The sequence below is a fragment of the Capra hircus genome, chromosome 6 (assembly GCF_001704415.2).
Source record: "Capra hircus breed San Clemente chromosome 6, ASM170441v1, whole genome shotgun sequence".
Lineage (NCBI taxonomy): Eukaryota > Metazoa > Chordata > Mammalia > Artiodactyla > Bovidae > Capra > Capra hircus.
In genome coordinates this window covers 93812796-93830341 of record NC_030813.1, presented here as the reverse complement: position 1 = coordinate 93830341, position 17546 = coordinate 93812796, and the positions used below count along the sequence as shown (strand labels likewise).

The window sequence follows — 17546 nt, the reverse complement described above, 5'->3', positions numbered from 1 at the left end:
AATTCCTTGGACTGTATAGTCCATGGGGTTGCAAAGAGTTGGACAGGACTGAGTGGCTCTCACTTTCACTTTCTAAGGCAGGATGTCAAAACCTGGCATGTAGATTCTAAATCCTCGTGCTTTATTCCCATATGCATTTTGGAAATCTCAGGACAAGAAATAACTTCTTCGCCATCTATTTGAAAGGTCTCAGAAATGTTGCAGTGTGGAATCTACTGATTAAAAGTTCTGAACTCACACATCACTCTATTTTTCATACATCTATCGTCTCTATTTCTGCTCAGGCTCATAACTCTACCTAGAGCTTTGTACCTTATATATTTCCTCTCAGTCGAGGTATTTCATCTTAGGTCCCTTTCAAAAAAAAAAAGAAAAGAAAAGAAAAAGTGTATAGTTCTGCAAACTTATTTTAGAGGAAAAAGATACCTAAGAAACTTGATTCTAAATACTCATTCTGGGAAAGTAGTATTTAGCATGAAACAACCACAAGTCATGTTCACTATTCAGATAGGCAGTGGTTAGATCAACAGTTTAGCGGATGTTATCTGAGGGCTAAAACAGTTTCTCATGCATTGCCACTCCTTTAGCTTGATCAAACTAGAAAAGGGAGGCCAGGATTACATAGATCTTCATTTTTACTTCTTTCTTAAAGATGAATGTGATTAATAAGACACTAGATACATTGAAGCAACCACAGCTTTTACAACAAAAACATGTTTTAAAATATCTTTTAGTCATTGGCGCCAGGTACCAAACAACAGTGGCAGATGATAAAAACTAACAGACAGATCACCTTTTACATAGGCAACAACCTTTATTACACTGTTTGGCATTCAGTGCTTTAGAACGATACAAAGATTCTCACTTCCAAAGCAGAAATGCAATTTGGGTAGTATTAGCAGATCTTTAATTTCATTTAAAAATGTCATTTATAAGTGGCTACATTATGATGAGACGTTCTATGACAATAATCACTTTTTGTGGTTATGATTATTATGGAACAATGAGAATTTCTGTTAAAAAGAGGATATTGTGGACACTTGCTTGTACTTGTAAATACCGTGAAAAAGGAGTAGGCAGAGCTGAGGAAAATGCCCATCGTGGGAGCAGGCAGCCTTTGGAAAGGATGTTCTTGACTCAGTCATCTCCTCCACAGATCTTTAAGAGTGTGATCTCATAGTCTCCAGAAGTATCCGACTGCAAGGAACAGGACAGGCGGAGAGAAGGAGAGACACAGCGTAAATAATGAGGGGACCATGGATGAATCGAATCCCACAGCACTAGGGCAGTCACCGGCGTGGGAAGCTCATGACCTGTACCATTTGGTAATATACACCTGCAGTTCCACCATCCAGTCATATCTGTGGGAAATCGCGTTTCAGCCTAGCATCTTCTTTACAATATACAATACTTAAATTCTGCGTGATATATTGCGGTTAAATGTCAACTCGGGTTTTTTAAAAAAGGAAGAGTACGTCAATCACATAATATTACATAACCTTTATTTTCTCACCAAACTTTAAAAAATATTTTACTATATTTATATTAATACTTATCAAACACTTGCTCTTCTAAAGGTTAACTACTTTAATCCTTACAACAACTGTGTAGTAGGTACCGTAACTATCTCCATTTAACCAAGAAGTAATATGAGAAAGACAGAGGTTAGGATATTTATCCCAGATTATAGAGAATAAGCGCAGAATCGGAATTCAGAGCCAGTTAACCTGGCTGCTTACCCCCATTCTATACTTCCTGACTTAAGAAAGTGAAATGAGCTACCTTCCTATAGAGTATGTTTCCCAGTTCCTCTCTCCTAGGATAGCCAAAAAGGATTCAGAAAAGACACCATGTGTATGCTGTGCTCAGTTGCTCATTTGCGTCCAACTCTTTGTGACCCCATGGACTGTGGCCCACCAGACTTCTCTGTCCATAGAATTCTCCAGGCAAGAATACTGGAGTGGATTGTCACTTCCTATTCCAGGGGTCTTCCCAGCCCAGGGAACAAACCCGTGCCTCCCTCGTCTCCTGCATTGGCAAGCAGATTCTTTACCACTGAGCCATTAGGGAGACTGAGGCTTAAAGTACAAGTTGCCATGTTTGTTATGTAAAAGAGGCAAAATGTTTGCATAGCATCTGTGATAAAACTTGGCTTTTGACCAAGATTGCTTAAAATCCTCACATTATTCTTATTTGATTCAAGGCAACTTCTTATCAGTTAGAATTTATATTGTAGTAAGGTAGAGGAAGCAATGAAGAAGGGTCACTTAGAGAAGAGACTAAGCATTGCTTTCATAATAAGACACAACAGGCCTTAATACACATTCTTCTGTTTTACATAAATTTTAGTTCTTAAGTCTTGTTTTGCCCTGTATAATGGTCTCTTGAATCACTGACAAGTCAGCAACGCTCTGGCTTTGTATTAAAACAGCTCCCTCTAGCCATCTCTGATCAAAGTTGTAAGCAAGTATTAGGGGTTCTATTAGTTAGCTGAGAAAATACATCCAAGTAGTTTAAAACAGAACTAAACATAACATTTTGATCCACTGTAGACAATAAATGTTCATCCTTTTCTCCTACCTTTATTCCTTTACGTCTTTCAGGAAAATAGCTATTCTTTTTAAAAAGAATTTTTTTGATGTGGACCACTTTTAAAGTCTTTATTGAATTTGTTACAATATTGTTTCTATCTTATGTTTTGTTTTTTTTGACCACCAGGCATGTGAGATCTTAGCTACCTCATCAGGGATCAAACTCAAATCCTCTATATTGGAAGGTGAAGTCCTCTATATGAATAAAAAATTCTATTTTATGGAGTTTTAGAAATTGTTATCCAAAAATATCAATGTATTTTCAAAACCTTTAAACATAATTTACAGCTTCCTAATTAGGCCATATTAATTGTTCTTAAGAAACTAAATGTTTCTGTTGGCCTATTTTTAACAGTGGTACTGGTGGTTCTCTCCTCTCCCAATCTTTTTCCATTCTGACCACAACAAATCTATTCTAGGCTCTCATCTCTTGTCATTAGCTTCCTTGGATTCTCAATGCGTATTTTCCAAGGTGTTAATGCTTCTTGTTTTGGGAAATGGGTTCAATGACCATCATACCCATTAAGCAAGAAGCCCTCTCTTATCCTGTAAATAGTTCTGACTTTTCTTCCTTCCTCTCTGCCATCTCCACTTCTGTCTTCTTTGTAGACTCATCCTCCACTCTTTAGCCAGTCACTGCTAGTAATGCTTAAATCCCAATTTATCACTTAAAATTCATATTACATTTTCTCTGAATCTATATTTTCTCCCTAGAGAATTTGCATGCATGTCCAAAGATTCAGTGACACAATTATTTCTGAAAATACATCCCATACCACTAGCTACAACTCGCCATCTCTATTTGCGTGTTTTGAAGTGTCAGTTACAAATTGTAACTTGCCATGAGCATTTGGCATCTACCTCTACAAGGGTTAAATCATGTGCTGCTCCAGGAAGCTGTCCTTCAATATCCCCTGGAGGAAGTTCAGGGTGGAGGTCAGGAATGAGCCACTGTACTCCGGGAAAACTAGCAGAACAGGTCTTCAGACAGACATTTTTAGGAACTAATTTTATGAACCCAATCCTTGCATTTCCTCATATCTAGAAAATCACTAAATCCCTTCATGGTGACATCAGGTCCTCATGACTAGCAGAAAACCTTTTGTAAAATAAGCGCTTGATTCCATGAACGCCCCTTTAACCAAAATCACATATATATTGACCTTCCCCACCTCCACCTCTTTGGAGTAGTTCCTCAGAGCTATCTGAAGTGAGATTCCCTGGGCTGCAGTCCTCATTTTGCCCCAAATAAAACATAATTCGCAACTCTGACGTTGTGCATTTGTTTTTAACTCGACAAAAGACACCTCGAACTTAACATGTGGAATTTTCTCCCTGACTCCCCTCAAAGGGGGAAAAAAAAAAGAAAAACCACTAAAAACCTGATCTACTTGTAAGGAAAGAAGCATGTGTGCTAAATCACTTCAGTTGTGTCTGACTCTTTGCGATCCTACGGACCATACCCCTGCCAGGCTTCTCTGTCCATGGGATTCTCCAGGCAAGAATACTTGAGAGGGTTGCCATGCCCTCTCCAGGGGGATCTTCCCGACCCTGGGATCGAACCCAGGTCTCCTGCAGCCCCTGCACTCTTTACTGCTGAGCTACCTGGGAAGCCCCAGATACCTGGGAGTCATCCTCAACTCCTTCTTTCTTTTCACAAGATGTCATATTGAGTCATTTGAAGTTTTAACTCCTAAGTATCTTCTGAGTCTTTGCTTTTTCCTCTCTTTGTATTAGCAGTAGCTTTGCATCAACTATTTTGAATCAGAGCTACTCTAATATGACTAATACAGTAGCCCATCACTCCACATCCCTTCTATCTTATGTCCAATTCATTCTCCAGAGTCACAAGATCTTTTCTAAACATACTTCTGGTCATGACACTATGTGCTTAAAATTTAAACACTTCAATGGCTTCCCATCGCTCTTAAGCAAAAGATAAATCTTTAAACATTGCCAAAAAGGCCCTGCACGATCTGGTCCCTCCAGCCTCGTTTTTCATTATGTTTCTTCCACCATGAGGTCTTTTCACTCATGACTCCTTTTGTTAGAATGCTCTGCTGAATTCTGACCCCTACAACCTTTGCCTTGTTAAGTCTAATCATTTTCAGATCTGAATCAAAACCTTCCTGTAGGTCAAACCCTCCTGTTATGTGATCTTACAGCACAATCTCTCTTTCCTTTACATCGAACATGGCTGTAATTTTACATTTATTTCTAATTCCATAAGGGCAGAAAACTTTTTTTCTTTACTTATAATTGTTACTCTGAGCCTGGCACATAATATACTTTCAGTAAGTATTTTAAATTGAATGAATGGAATACCAATTTCCTATTCTCAAGGCTCTCTTTCAACTGAATGGATCTTGCCACTAAGATTGTATTTTTCCATATTCCCAAGGTAGGCTCCTAATGAATCAAGCACCTTATTAATACTTATCCTTCTGCTGCTGCTGCTAAGTTGCTTCAGTCATGTCTGACTTTGTAAGACCCTGTAGACGGCAGCCCACCAGGCTCCCCCATCCCTGGGATTCTCCAGGCAAGAACACTGCACGGGGTACTTATCCTTCTACTTCTCATCAAACGTGTGTTTCTAGAGCACTCACCTTTCAGACTCTATTGACCAGCATAGCACCAGGCTCATAAGGCACTCCGCACATGCTTATTAACCTGAAAGGTAAGCTTCAGACTCTCTTCCCTAAGAAATGTGCCGTGTGCTAAGTCGCTGCAGTTGTGTTTGACTCTCTGCGTCCATACAGACTGTAGCCCACCAGGCTCCTCTGTCCATGGAATTCTCCAGGCAAGAATACTGGGAGTGGGTTGCCTACTCCCCTTCTGGGGATCTTCCCGACCCAGGGATGGAATCTGTATCTCTCCTGTCTCCTGCATGTGCAGGCGGGTTCTTTACCCCTAGCACCACCTGGAACTCGTGTACCAATGGAAGAGACGTGGGTTCAACCTCTCAGTCGGGAAGATCCCCTAGAGTAGGAAATGGCAACAGACTCCAGTATTCTTGCCTGGAAAATTCCATGGACAGAGGAGCCTTCCGGGCTTCAGTCCGTGGGGCTGCAAAGAACTGAACACAACTGAGCGACTAAGCACACACACAGCACCACCTGGGAAGATTCTCTATCTAATCCCAAACATCTGTTACTCTCAATTCCTCTATTACTCCTCTAGACCCCACATCCAATATTTCATTTTACGCTGTTTCACATTATTTTGTCAGCCTACTTTATCCTTTTTTCAAGTTTCTTTGCGTTTACAGTTTCACATTTTAGCAAGAAGTACCAATATGAAATATGATGATTATCTTGAAATTGCTTTATTTATGTCTACCTCAAGTCTACACATAAATTAGGAACTAACTGAGGGTAGCTACTACATTTTCTCTTAAAGTCTCTGGAGTCAAGTTATTTTTTAGATAGATACTTAATTTGTTGATCAAGAAAATCTACCAAAAACTAATTTCATCCAGTTTTTTAAAATGTCTTAGTATTAAGAGACACACATTTGTTTTTCACTTACTTTCTTCCTCTTCTCCCCTCCAGTCATCACCTAAGGTGTTAATGAGCAGAGAAATGTCTAAACTAAAGGCAGAAGGAAGAGGAAGACAGAAGCCAAGGCAAGGATGATAGACAAAAAGATTCTATTCATCAATATCGAAAATGTAATGAAATTACTTAATAATCTATGTTAGGCAACAGAAATGAAGAAACCTAAGATAATTTTAAATTACACACTGAACTCTTCAGCAATGGATTTTTCTTTTCTATCAAGATACACATTGCTTACATGTTTCCTAATACAATAAGCTTCAATTACCCAGGCCATCTGGAGAGGGAGAGCTATCAGTTAATTGAATTTTCTGGTTTGCCAAGGGTGAACCAAAGGACCTCTTCATGTTTCAACCTTGTTACTGGAAATCTTTATAAAATGTATGTGTCTCCTTTTCTGCCTTGATAAGTACAATTTAGTTAACTTTATTGTATCTTCCTCTGTTGATTGAAACTATTGTAATGTGTCAGAGTCGATTCAAATTGCATTGAGCGTGAGCAGTTGATGAAATCTGTGCTAAGCCCCAGGCGCAACTGGACAGTTGCCTTTTTGAATAAATTTTCTTTTTCAACTTAAGCAAGTATCTTTTCCTGCAAAGGTTTAGTACAAAAACAACAGACAGCTCTCATTAAAAAAAATAAAAATGATTTTGATGGCAAATCTAGTTGACTAATTGAGGTGCAGTGGAAGTCAATTGATAATATTTACCAAAATTCCCTGTCCTTAGAGATAGTGAAGGACAGGGAAGCCTGGTGTGCTGCAGTCCATGGGGTCACAGAGAGTTGGACACGACTAGCAACTGAACAACAATCAAAATTACAGGTGTACTGACATCTGTCTCAGCACTGCTATCTACTATTGAGCACTCATCCTTCAGATACACTTGTACCTGATAAAATCACACACGTGTATTGCAGTGTTGTTTAGAATAGCAACAAACTTGAAACATCTGTTGATGTGGTAGGTACAAATATACAAGTAATGGAATGATATGCAGCTGTTAAAAAGAATGAGAAAACTTCCTTGCAACCTAAATGTCCATCGACAAAGAAATGGATAAAGAAGATATGGTACATACATACAATGGAATATTACCCAGCCATTAAAAAAGAATGAAATAATGTCATTTGCAGCAACATGGTAGACTTAGAGAGCGTCACACTGAGTGAAGTAAGTCAGGCAAAGAAGGAGAAATATTGTAAGACATCCCTTAAATGTGGAATCTAAAAAGAAATGATACAAATGCACTTACTTACAAAACAGAAAGAGATTCACAGTCTTAGAGAATGAACTGATGGCTGCCGGCAGGTGGAAGGGTGGAGGGAAGGGACAGTTAGGGAGTTTAGGATGGACATGTACACACTCCTGTATTTAAAATGAATAACCGATAAGAACCTACTGTATAGCACATGGAACTCTGCTCAATGCTATGTGGCAGTCTGGACAGGAGGGAAATTTGGGGGAGAATGGATACATGTATATGTATAGTTGAGTTCCTTCACTGTTCATCTGAATCTATCAAAACATTGTTTATCAACCAGCTATACTCCAATGCAAAATAAAAAGTTAAAGAAAAAGAATGAGAAAGCTTCCTTCCTGAAATGAAAAGAACTGCAAAGTGCAGAATCATGTTATCTTTTGTGTAAAACAAAGAGGAAATGTAAAATACATACTTTTGTTCTACTGCCAGAAAGAATAACTGAAATAAATTAAAACAGTACAATATAAGAAAACAGACAAGCAATTTGCATATGCAATTCACAAAAGAAGAAAAATCAGTGGCCACTAAACCTAAAAAAAATAAAATGTTGAGTGCCTTTTATGTACCTAGGATTTTAGAGCTGAAAAATAATTATTATCTTTAAGAAATATTTTGTCACTCTTTGTTTGAGGTTTCTTTCTTTCTTTTTTCTTAATCTTTAGGTTGGAATAGAATTGCTTTACAATGTTGTGTTAGGTTTCTGCTGTACAAAACATGAATCAGCCATATGTATACACATACACCCTTCCTCTGAAACGTCCCTCCCAGCCACCCCTATGCCATCCATCTGGGTCATCATGAGCATCAGGCTGAGCTCCATGCGCTACACAGCAGCTTCCCACTGGCTGTTTCACCCAAAGAAGTGCATATATGTCAATGTTACTCTCTCAGTTTGTTCCACTCCCTCCTGGTGTCCACAAATCCATTCTCTCCCTCTGTGCCTCTATTCCTGCCCTGAAAATAGGTTCAGCAGCACCATTCTTCTAGATTCCATATTTGTGCATTAATACATGACACTTGTTTTTCTCTTTCTGACTTACTACACCCTGTATGACAGACTCTAGATTCATCCACATCACCACTGACTCAAATTCACTCCTTTTCATGGCTGACAAATAATTCAAAAAACACATTTACACACTGACAAGGAGAGAGAAACCTAACTCATGAATTGCCATGATTTGAGGATTATAAGGGAAAGACGACGGGTAGAGAGAGGCAAGATATGTTTTGCTATTTTTAAGAAGAGACTTACTTTAATTGCTGAATACAGGGAGTAGCCAGAAAGCTTCTTAAACTCTGCTCGAATGTCCAGAAGGTCAATTTCTGATCTGGAAACCATTATTCGGTTCAGAGTAAACTCATCAGTTCCGGCACCCTGTTAAGAAATGCAAGTGTCCACGAGACCAATCTCATTGCTCACAAAATAACACATGGATCTCTATTCATGAGACACTGATCACGGTACACAAACTATTCAACCGCAGTGACTCCTTCTCTCATTTTTCATCAAACACCCTCATTCATTTATTCAAGAACATTTTCTGCCATTGCATTGCTAAATGCTGAAAACAGAGACGAGACGCCCCTGTTAAGCTTTCAGTTTTGTAAAGGGTACAGGTGAGAAAATGGGCCATTACAATAAAATCTGATATATGGGAAGTGTTGGGTACTATGAGAGCTTATGTTAGGGAGGCCTACCATATTCAAATCAAGGATTAGTAAAGGACTGTTTGAGAAAGTGGGATTTAAGCTGGGGCCAATAGTCAGCCAGGAGAAGAAGGAATGGAGTTATTATGCAGAGGGAAAAAAAAAAAGTTTCAATATAAGATACAGCATACGTGATGCTTTAGGGCAAGAAATAATACCACATTTAAGAATACATAAGTAATAAGAAGGAACAGCAAGAAATATATCTGGAAAGGCCAGACCTTATAAACCATGAAATGAAATTCTGACTTCATCCTGAGTGTGAAGAACTATTTGCAGTCTGTTAAAAATGAGTGTGTTGAGATCAGATCAGATTTGTAATTTCAGAAGGTTCCTTTGACAGCAGCAGTCTGAAGAATGGATTTCAGGAAAAGAGTAGGATGAAGATGACAGAATAAGACTGGAAGCTTTGAGATCCATCCAGGAGTGATTATATAACCAAGAGAGAGACAGAAAGAGATGTTGACGGCCTGATCTACAATAATGGTCGTAGGGATGGAGAAAATTGATAAGATTTAAGAGATGCTCGTAAAGGCAGACTGACAAATCTTAATGATGTTTGAGAAGAAAGAGGGAAAGAGAAGTGTAGAATTTCTAGCTGAGCAGTTAGGTGGATATTGACACCATTCATTTATTCAACAAATGCTTACTGAGCACAACAAATGCTTACAGAGCACACACTCTCATGGAGTTCTCGCTGATGGAGGTGGACGGGAAGGACAGTAAGTTAGTGGTACTGAGAACGATGGGGTGGAGTGTCAGTGAAAGGAAGTCAGGTGACCTGGGTAGACAGGGAAGACCTCTCTCAGGAGGATGCATGAGCTGAGACCTCAGAGATGAGAGGAGGCAGCCATAGATAGATCTGGAGGAGACACACACTGGGCAGGGAGCATGACAAACGCCAACACCCTGACATGGGTAGACGCTTGGAGTAATCACGGAACAGAAAGAAGGCTGACGTGGCTGAGCTGTAGAGATCAAGGCTGGGGAGGAAGGCTAGTTCCTATCGGTGTTATCCACTGAGATGACTGAAGGCAGGAGGCAGAGCAAGACTGGGATGGGAGGTGACGAAAGTGCTGTGTTTATTGCAGACACAGCTTTGAAAGGGCACGTGGATTTCTATAGGAAATATCCAGGAAGAAACTGCTGTCAGCATCTTCTGCATGCCAGGCTCACTATGAGGGTCTGAAGATATAAATGAGAAAGAACTGAACAGATTCACAGAGCTCCCTGCCTAGAAGTGACAGCAGACGAGAAAACACAGGGTTTCTACATCCTGAAAGGCGGCTAGCTCAGTGTGGGTTAAGTAAGGTGGCTTGAGAGGCCACTGGATCACGTTTGAGGGCTGGTGTCCTAAAACCAATCAACTGCCTACATTACTGTGAAGTGGGAGAAATAATTTAGTCAGCACTTCAGCGCACCTACCTCTGTAATGATTAGGAAACTCATTATCAACCTATGAGCCAAATTAGTAGACAGATTAGCTACAAAAGAGAACTCTATCAAAATGGAAAAGAAATAGGAAATGCCATCAATATTAAGCAATATTTTTACATTTTCCTTGAGGGACGCTAAGAATATAAATGAAATTTCCAGACCAACCTTCAAAGCTTGGTACAGTCTTTCAGCTAAAAAGGCAGGCGTGTTCCTCGCACAACGAACTGTTGTAAAAAAGCAAAGTAATGTTCAGTTTCATTTAATAGAAATTGAGTTAATCTATAGTAATACATTTTTAAAAAAGATTCTTTTTGGATCACCATACCATTCTCCTCCTCCCTACTCCTCGCTTTTCTTTAGAATGAAAGAATGAATGAATGCTCAGCCTGAATTTTGAAGCCTTATAACGTCATATTTGCATGGAACTTTAACACAGTAATTATCCTTAGCCTCAGGGAAAATAAAATTACCTGCCAAAGATACTCCCACAGCAGCTGACTCATTTCCAGATCCCAGACACACCAACACCTACGCTTACATTTGATAACTCCCTAGGGTGTAGGGCTGCTCCATTTCTAACATCTTTGACTACTGATGAATAGCTTGGGTCTAAAGATTGCAGAGATGTTGCTCCAAATAACTCATTAGGCAAATAGGGGCACTGGAGCTCAGCTTAAAACCAATTTTTCCAATAGATTTTTTTCTTAAGTGATTGAATTAGAATTTATAGACTGATTAATTACATTATAACCAGTGCGTGTAATCTAAATTCAGTCATTAAAAAAACACACTAAAATCTTTCAATTCTTTATTTTGAAATAATGAGTAAAGCAGAAATAATAATAATAATAATAAAGATCACTGGCAAAAACATGAGCAAATGAATTATCCTTTAAAGTGAAAGTAGCCAGGACTAGAAAAGTCTGTAGGGAATAAGTCTGTTTATTGCAACACAATTACTTGTATCATCTTAAATTTGATCTCTAGGTAGAAAGCTGACCAAAAGTGAATGAATTTTATAATGAATTTTGGAGATCAGAACAAGAACAGTGGCTTTCTCATAGTGCCTTTCAGACTCTTTTAAGGAAAGTGAAAAGACCTTTTGTGTCTGTGTCTTAAGGGAAACAGAGAAATGTATTAGGAACATGGAATCTGGGACAAACATGATAACAGCTACAGATTTGAAATTGTCTGAGAAGAAACCATGGATGTGAATTGGTATTACCTATATTTTTCTCAAACTTATATTCAGCAAGCCTTAATCATTTGATTGAAAGTTGTTATGCCTGCTTTTATCCTATTAAGTCTTTCAATCATCTCGCTCCCCACAAACTAAATGCAGGGAATCCTTTCTTTCCATAATCCTTTATCCTCTCCTTCGCTTTATGGTCTTAGCTACCAGATTTGTTCCTCATGTGTGAATATTTGGGCAAGTGGTAGCGTATACAGTATAAGGAAGCCTGCTTTAAGACTCAACCCCAGTAGGAAAACTCAGGGAAATTCCAAAAAATCAGGGAGTCTCCTGAAGTTCGTTATGATGATCAAGAGTTCATGGTTGCCTGCTTCTTACCATTTGTGTTCTTTTGACCAAACTTTCTCAGGCCTTCCCCTGACCCCTGTCACAGGCCCCTGAATCCTCGCTTGGTCCCCAGACTGAGCAAGTACCAAAATGCCAACATGCCTCCTTTTCAGCTTGTCCTAAGAACAAGCTGACAAGGCAAGACACGCTTCCTTTCAGCCCCCAACGATCCTGCCTCCTTGCTTGTCCAACTTCTTTAAAAATTTCTGCTAGGGCTTTCCTGATGGTCCAGTGGTTAAGAATCCATCTACCAAGGCAGGGTTCAATCCCTGGGTCCGGGGAGATCCCACATGCTGTGCCACGACTACTGAGCCCAAGAGCTATAGCTACCGAAGCCTGCACACCCTAGAGTTCTTGCTCCAGGAGAGACGGCACCTCAATGATAAGCCCACAGACCACAACTAAAGAAGAGCCCCCCTCGCCACAACTAGAGAAAAGTTCATGCAGCAGAGACCCAGCACGTGACAAATCAACCTCAAAAAAAAAAAAAGCTTCTGCTAAGATCTGTTTATCTCTTCTCCATAAAAGAAAGGCTTTTTCTGTTTGATTTTCAGACTCCTGTATACATTTCTGAGATTAAAGTCTTCTCCCTAATGAAATAGTCTCTTTGAAGAAAGCTTCTTCCTATCTACGTACAGATTTGACAACCAGCGATCTTCCTACTGCGCATTTCTCAGATGTTAGATGGTTTTTCGTGTCGCAAGCTATGTGTTGGCAGTGTATTAGATTCCTTGTGTATGAAATAGCCAGGACAGGCAGATCTATTGACTCAGAAAGGAAACCGGTGGTTGCCAGGGGTGGGGAGGAATGGGGGGTGACTGTTAGCGGGCACAGGGTTTCTTTGAGAGCTGATGGAAAGATCCCAAACTTAAATCCTGGTGAAAGCTGCACAACTCTGTGAAAGCAGAGAGCACTGAATTGCATACTTCGGGTGAATTTTATGGTGCTTGACTTCTATCTCAATAAAGATTTCTTTAAAATGTATTCCAGTGATAGCCTGAAATAGAAAATGAAAGTGAGACATATCTTGAACTTTAAATTAGTTAAATTTTAAAGTGTTTCTTTCACTTGATAAAATAACACACACTGTAGCCCAAATTTAGTGCATAATTCAGTATCTATTTCCAAAAATGCCTCTTAGCTCAATGAAGTGAGAATCTGTACCTCTTAATAAAGTTTTTCAAATAATACAGCAGGCAAGGTGAAAAGCAGCAAAACTGATGTAAAGGTTAAAGGATGAAATGAAAACAATTAACTGGCTTTATCACTGACACTGGAATATTTTCAAAGCTAAGTATGGAGACTGATCTCTGATTCGTTTTTTTTTTTTAATTGAAAAAGAAGCTTTTTATTCTTTCTTGGCCTGTCTTTTAGCAAGTCACCTATACATACACACACATATGTGCTTGCTAAGATGCTTCAGTTGTGTCCGACTCTGTGCAACCCTATGGATTGTAGCCTACAAGGCTCCTCTGTCCATGCAATGCTTCTCCAGGCAAGAATGCTGGAGTGGGTTGCCATGCCCTCCTCCAGGGGGTCTTCTGCACTCAGGGATTGAACTTGTGTCTCTTATGTTCCCTGCATTGGCAGGTGGGTCCTTTACCACCAGTGCCACCTGGGAAGCCCGTATATGTGTGTGTGTGTGTGTGTGTGTGTGTGTACATATTTTTTTTAAAGCAGCATTTGGATCATTCTTGGCACTGAAGAGAGGATCAGAAGTTAGTGAAATAACACATGCAGAGGAAATCCTGAGAATAGAGCCAAACCTTAGGGAGGGCTTGCTCCCTGGTACTTTTTCTGTAATTTAGAATACTTCACTGTGGATGGGGTGACACGTGCAGGTTTCAATCTCTGTTTCCCCTGAAGCACATTGGAGAGGCTGGTTAACATCACAGGCTGTGGAGCCCAAATGCCTAGGTTAGAGCCCCAGCTCCACCACACTTTCCCTGAGTAACCTGGGAAAGGAACTTAACCTTTCAGTGCCTCAGATCTCCTATGGGGATAATAACAATCCCTCACCCATGGGATTGTCATGAGGATTAAATGGGTTGTTGTTTGCCAAGAGGTTAGCATAATGCCGAGCATGTCGTATGTGCCTGACGAATGTTTATTTAAAAAGTACAATTTGAGGCACCTTCCACCCTCCAGAGGTGGTAATTAACATTTGAAAGATGAATCAGAGCCTCACTCTGGAGGGTACGCTTAGATATCAGCTATCTTTATCTCACTGGAGAAGCTATTAATTATTATTATTGATGTTAGATATGATATTTCATTGGTGAAATGATAAGTTTTGTGGAGGACAGGTACTCCTACCCTGGCATTAGCAGAGAAGCAAGACCAACAGTCACCAGAAATTAGAGAATTTTGGGATTCTGAACAATCCTGTCTGCTTATGAGCATTTAGACTGAGTTGCGGGTAAAGAATCCGCCTACAATGCAGGAAACACAGGAGACATGGGTTTGATCCCTGGGTCGGGAAGATCCCCTAGAGGATGAAATGGCAACCCAGTCCAGCACTTTTGCCTGAAAAATCCCATGGACAGAGGAGCCTGGAGGGCCACAGACCATGGGGTCACAAAGAGTGGGACACAACTGACTGACTAAGCACTCCCGCACGCTTGACTTGGACTAGAATGGTCACTGAATCCTGTCTTTGAAGAGTGTCTCTTTCCTCTGAATGCATCTTTCTTGCAAGGTGTTCTTTGGGTGCCTAAAAGCACAGGCTGCAGAGACCTGACGAAGAAGACAGACCAGCTTACATAACCATGTGTTGTCTGCCTGTTAATCCACGTGTCTCTCCAGGCACAGATTCAGTCCGTGACTTATTTTCTTTCTGATTCTCCCTGTTCGCACAGCCAACAAGGAGGAGACCCGCAGTTCTGTCCTGAGTTTAATGTTGGGAGGCCACTGACATCTTCCAAAAATAACCAAACATGATTAATTACCATATGGGCTTAGATCTAGGCTTTCAATGGGCTCCATAAAAATGCCAGTAGAAGTGTAACATTTTTCTTTCTCAAGGAGTTTATAATCCAAACGTGGTACCAAGATAAACACAAAGTTAAACAGCAAAGGAAGCCCTAAACAGAGAACATCTTCCTGCATCCATTTCACAATATTTGTTGAGCATATGGTGTGTACCATGGACTGTGCTGAGGGCTCTGGGGAGCATAAAGATGGATCAGTCAGGATTCTGAGATGAAAAGAGCTGATCCTGACACTGATTGAAAACTAGAGCAAAGTGTCTCAGTTTATAAGCACTTATGGACTTACCTATGGCCAGCAGTAAGTCTTCAAAATGCCCAGACAATTCTCCTTTTATGCTGTCCTCGATGTCCTTCTGGCTGATGTTTCTGTATTCATCAAATGCTGAAAAGCAGCATCGCAAAAAAATTGAAAGCATCCTAGTTGACACCTGAATATATTTTAGCTTCTGATTTGATATGCAGCAAATCATGTTATTAAGTAGCAAGCACAAACACTTCTTTAAACCATCAAAAACTCAGCACAGAAGTTTTTGTTTTGGATTTCTGTTTTAAAATATCATCGACAATAAAACTTGAAGTTCATAGGCCATTTTCTTCACTGATTAATCTCTCTCTCTCCTTTCTTCCCTCCCCATCCTAGGCTGTAAGCATTTAAAATAGCCTGAAAGGTTAAATGATAAACAATTTCTCTAGCAAGGTGGGGTAACTTAAAAGATAACAGCACCTGAGGAACAAGAATGTGGTCATGAGTCAAATATATTTTAAATCTGCTACTGAAATCTTAACTGTGAGGATTTCTTTGTGCTGAATAATAAATCACTCCCCAAGGCAGCAGAGCCTATTTCATACTTACTGGAAGGCATTGAAAGTTCTTGGTCAATATTTCCCGAAAGTAAAACCTGTACACACACCACCTAGCTTGGAGGGATACTTCATAAGCCAAGTATATTGTTTCCAAGTAAAATTTGAAAACAGAAAATTTGGAGATCTATGATTGTTTGGTTTTTATTTTTCAAATAAAGATATTAATAAAGCAACTATAATATATAATTACTATCATTTTATAAAAAGGATGAAATTTCAATGTCCAAGTCTCCTCATTTTCCCACGAACTCGGTGTAAGCGTAGTCATGCACCGTGGTGGTTCTCCAGACCAGCACAAGGAAGATACAGTTAGATGTCCACAGGAAGTGGCGTTCTAGATTTTTGGGTGCTGTTGCTTCCAGAATGACCCAGGGACATGCATGAGTGAAGGTGTGGGTGCTTCGCAGTTCCATGGAATAGCTGGTCTGAGAAAAACAGCTTCCCCACTGCACCCATTTACCTTCATATCAGAAAAAGCTGAATGATAATCCGTATTTATGCATTAACAGAGATCACCCGTAATGCCTGGTTTTCCTGGAAAGTAGCTAACTAGGCAAGAAAGGGGCTGGAAGCCGTGATTTAGGATCTGCCATCAGCAGGAACACTGCTCTCTGCTTTCAGCCCAGAGGGCGGCTCCTCTTTCCTCCCTCCCAAACCGACCCTGTCTATTATCTGTCACACACTCATTTCACATGCTAGAAGGTAACGCTCAAAATCCTTCAAGCTAGGCTTTGACAATACATCAACTGAGAACTTCCAGATGTACAAGCTGATTCAGAAAAGGCAGAGGAACCAGAGATCAAACGGCCGACATCTGCTGGATCATAGAAAAAGCAAGGTAATTCCAGAAAAACATCTACTTCATTGACGACGCTAAAGTCTTTGACTGTGTGGATCACAACAAACTGGAAAATTCTTCAAGAGATGGGAATACCAGACCACCTGACCTGCCTCCTGAGAAATCTGTATGCAGGTCAAGAAGCAACAGTTAGAACCAGACATGGAACAATGGACTGGTTCCAAATTGGGAAAGGAGTACATCAAGGCTGTATATTGTCATCCTGCTTATTTAACTGATATGCAGAGTACATCATGCAAAATGCTGGGCTGGATGAAACACAAGCTGGAATCAAGATTGCCAGGAGAAATATCAATACCCTCAGATACGCAGATGACACCACCCTTATGGCAGAAAGCGAAGAGGAACTAAAGAGCCTCTTGATGAAGATGAAAGAGAAGAAGGAAAAAGCTGGCTTAAAACTCAACATTCAAAAACTGAAGATCTTGGCATCTGGTCCCATCACTTCAGGGCAAATAGATGGGGAAACAATGGAAACAGTGACAGACTTATTCTTTTGGGTTCCAAAATCATTGCAGATGGTGACTGCAGCCATGAAATTAAAAGACTTTGCTCTTTGGAAGAAAAACTATGACAAACCAAGATAGCATGTTAAAAAGCAGAGACATTACTTTGCCAACAAAGGTCCATCTAGCCAAAGCTATGGTTTATCCAGTAGTCATGTATGGATGTGAGAGCTGGACAATAAAAAAGGCTA

The 17546-nt window shown here is 40.0% G+C and overlaps 1 protein-coding gene across 2 annotated transcripts in view; it reads right to left on the bottom strand.

The window, feature by feature from the left end:
• Positions 792-17546, bottom strand: part of ANXA3 (annexin A3) — a 74242-nt gene continuing 57487 nt past the window's right edge. For both annotated transcript variants that reach the window (XM_018049627.1, XM_018049626.1), the window contains 4 exons: positions 15413-15508; positions 10723-10781; positions 8666-8788; positions 792-1197 (listed from right to left, as the gene is read on the bottom strand). In XM_018049627.1, coding sequence (XP_017905116.1) covers positions 1138-1197; positions 8666-8788; positions 10723-10781; positions 15413-15508 — 338 coding nt within the window. In that variant the 3' untranslated portion in view covers positions 792-1137. The remainder of the gene's footprint in view (positions 1198-8665; positions 8789-10722; positions 10782-15412; positions 15509-17546) is intronic.